Source organism: Geospiza fortis, unplaced genomic scaffold, assembly GCF_000277835.1.
Source record: "Geospiza fortis unplaced genomic scaffold, GeoFor_1.0 scaffold432, whole genome shotgun sequence".
Lineage (NCBI taxonomy): Eukaryota > Metazoa > Chordata > Aves > Passeriformes > Thraupidae > Geospiza > Geospiza fortis.
Window position 1 is genome coordinate 753,775 of NW_005054436.1, and position 2,507 is coordinate 756,281.

Sequence of the window (2,507 nt, forward strand, 5' to 3'; positions counted from 1 at the left end):
TGTGGAAGCGAAAGGCTGCTGGCAGAGCCCAAAGTGGCTGCTGGCTGTAAGAAATGTGCTGACAGAGCCACTGGGGTTGAGTCGCCAGGGTAACGTCGTAATAGAATTTTCACTCTTGTCATGGGCAAAGAGATTTGAAGCTTCTTGCCCCTGAAACACTTCCAGCCCCTTGCCAGAGAGCAGGAAGGAGCTGCTGCAAAGCTCTGCACACAAAACCCTAACCTGTGAGACTCCAAGCAAAAAAAAATGTGTTGGAGGAGGAGCACCAGGCCTTGCTGAACTTCACTGGGACTGCCAGTCCTGCCACACCCTGCTGTCCCTCCCATCCTCCCAGCACCAAGGGAAAATTACTGGGTGTGACTCAGGCCCTGGCTGGCTCAGGGATCCCCACTGATGTAGAAATGCATTTAAAGCAACTGCAGAACTCAAATCTCTCAGATTTTCCCAGAAATAAGAGGGAAACAGCTGTACCTGTTGTTAGGAACAAAGAGCCTGAAGTCCCTGACGTGGGAAGAGTCCTTGGACAGGACGATGTAACCTGTGAACTGCCCCGGGGAGAACCAGAAGGGGAAGTTTGGTGGCTCGTTCAGCTGGAATTCAGCGTGGATCCTGAAAGGAGAGAGGAGCCATCAGCTGGGATCCTGCACTGCAGTGACAGCAGGAAAAGCTGTCTCCAGGCACCTGAAACTATGAACCCAAACCGGGCAGGAGAGGTGGAGCTTAAAAAGCTTTTCATGTCACACAGTGAGGAGGGTGAAAGACTGGAACAGATGCCCTGGGCCAGGAGCATCTCCAGTATCCATGCCTTCTGGAACTGGGCAGCCAGGAAGGATGAAGTAATTTATCATCCCTTGAAACACAAGGACAGAACAAGGCCCCTTCAGCTTGCTCAGACACATCAAAGCTGTGTGCAACACTGCCAGTAAAACAATTCTGTGGATCCTCCCCCTTGGAAAGACACCGATAAACCTAAATCTAACAAAACTCTTGCTAGCCAGATTCTCCCCTTTCAGCCAGGGGTGATGGCCTGCAGGAGGACATGGTGACACTGGCAGCACAGGTCACCTTTGGCTTGCATGAGGACACGGTGACACTGGCAGCACAGGTCACCTTTGGCTTGCCCCCCCCCCCCAGCCACACCACCCTGGTGTCCCTTGGGAACACGCTGCAGTGCCATGCCTGCTGTGCCCTCTGCCAGGGCTCCCAGCTGCCCTGCCTGGGCCAGGGGACAGGCTGGGGGTGTCCCCAGCCCCCGGGGCTCACCGGAATGCTATGGTGTAGTAGAAGCTGCTGCTGGCCTGGAGGCAGGCCACGGCTCCCTGCGGGGCGAAGCGCGTCCTGACGAAGGGGCGCGGGTGGAACATGCTCAGCAGCCTGTGGATGAGCACCTGCAGGGGAGGGCAGGAGCAGCATCAGGACTGAGGACAGCAATGAGAACTGTCCCTCCAAAGCAACCCCCACCTGAGAACAGCTGTGATTCAACAGCCAGCTCAGGGACCGACCTAATCACACAGCAAGGAGACAAAGCAAGGCACTGCTGTCACAAACAAATCCATCTTCCACGGCTCCTGTGCCATTGCCATGGGCTGCAGCTTTCCATCAGCCCAGGCACAACAGCAAACTGATGTGCAAGGCTGCCTCCACCAATGCTTCAGCCTTTGAAGGGGAGGGGATGCACAGCCAGGCTTTACCTGCTGAGCACACACAGGCTCCCACCTGGCACCTAAGGGATTCCACCAGGAATGATCCCTGTCCTTTCTGAATAACCCTCTCTGGGAAAAGCTATCCTCCAATCCCACACAATTAACAAACAAGGTGAAGTTAAGTCAGTCCCATCTGGCTGTCACAGACACACACTGAGCTTTTGCCTGCTCTCAGTTTTGCCTCCAGTTTTGGTGCTCATGGCAACACACTGCAGAATTCCTGCTTCCCTAGAAAGTAGGGATACACATACAAAATCTGAGTGTCATATCTCACCTCTTTGCCCTTGGGAGGTGGAGGGTAAAACCTGTTGTTGGAGAGATACCCAGTGAAGATGTTCAGCTCACTGGGAATTATCCACCAGGGATCCCCAAGATCCAGATTGTCCTTAGGAGGGAGGAAGGCTCTGAACTGCCTGGCAAGCAGGACACTCATGGGGGCTGCTGGGGCCGTCCAGTTCCTGAGCCCAGACAGAGCCACGTGAGAAATCTGGGAACACAAGATGCAGTCAGAGCCCACAGTGGAGTCCCCCAGTGTGCAGTGATGTCATGGATGCAGGGAGGCTTTGGAAAAGGGGCGGGAAATGCATCACATCCCAAATTCTCCTTACCCCACCAAAGAGTGCTGTCAGCCTTCAAGAATGTGAGTAACAGAGCAGAGGGGAACATGGCATGTAACACCAGTGCTGCTGCACCCAGCTGAGCAGAGGCAGCTCTACTCCTGCTCCCAGCTCCCCAGGAGGGGTGTTCTAACTGGGGCAGGGCACTGCTGAGTGTGCTGAAACCCTGGAATGCTGAGGGGGTCCG

At 54.8% G+C, this 2,507-nt stretch overlaps 1 protein-coding gene across 1 annotated transcript in view; it reads right to left on the bottom strand.

The window, feature by feature from the left end:
* The window catches only part of SELENON (selenoprotein N), an 11,610-nt gene that overhangs the window by 6,287 nt on the left and 2,816 nt on the right, over positions 1 to 2,507 (bottom strand). The window contains exons 4-6 of the mRNA XM_014309506.2: positions 1,978 to 2,190; positions 1,264 to 1,388; positions 472 to 609 (exon numbers count right to left, since the gene is read on the bottom strand). Coding sequence (XP_014164981.1) covers positions 472 to 609; positions 1,264 to 1,388; positions 1,978 to 2,190 — 476 coding nt within the window. The remainder of the gene's footprint in view (positions 1 to 471; positions 610 to 1,263; positions 1,389 to 1,977; positions 2,191 to 2,507) is intronic.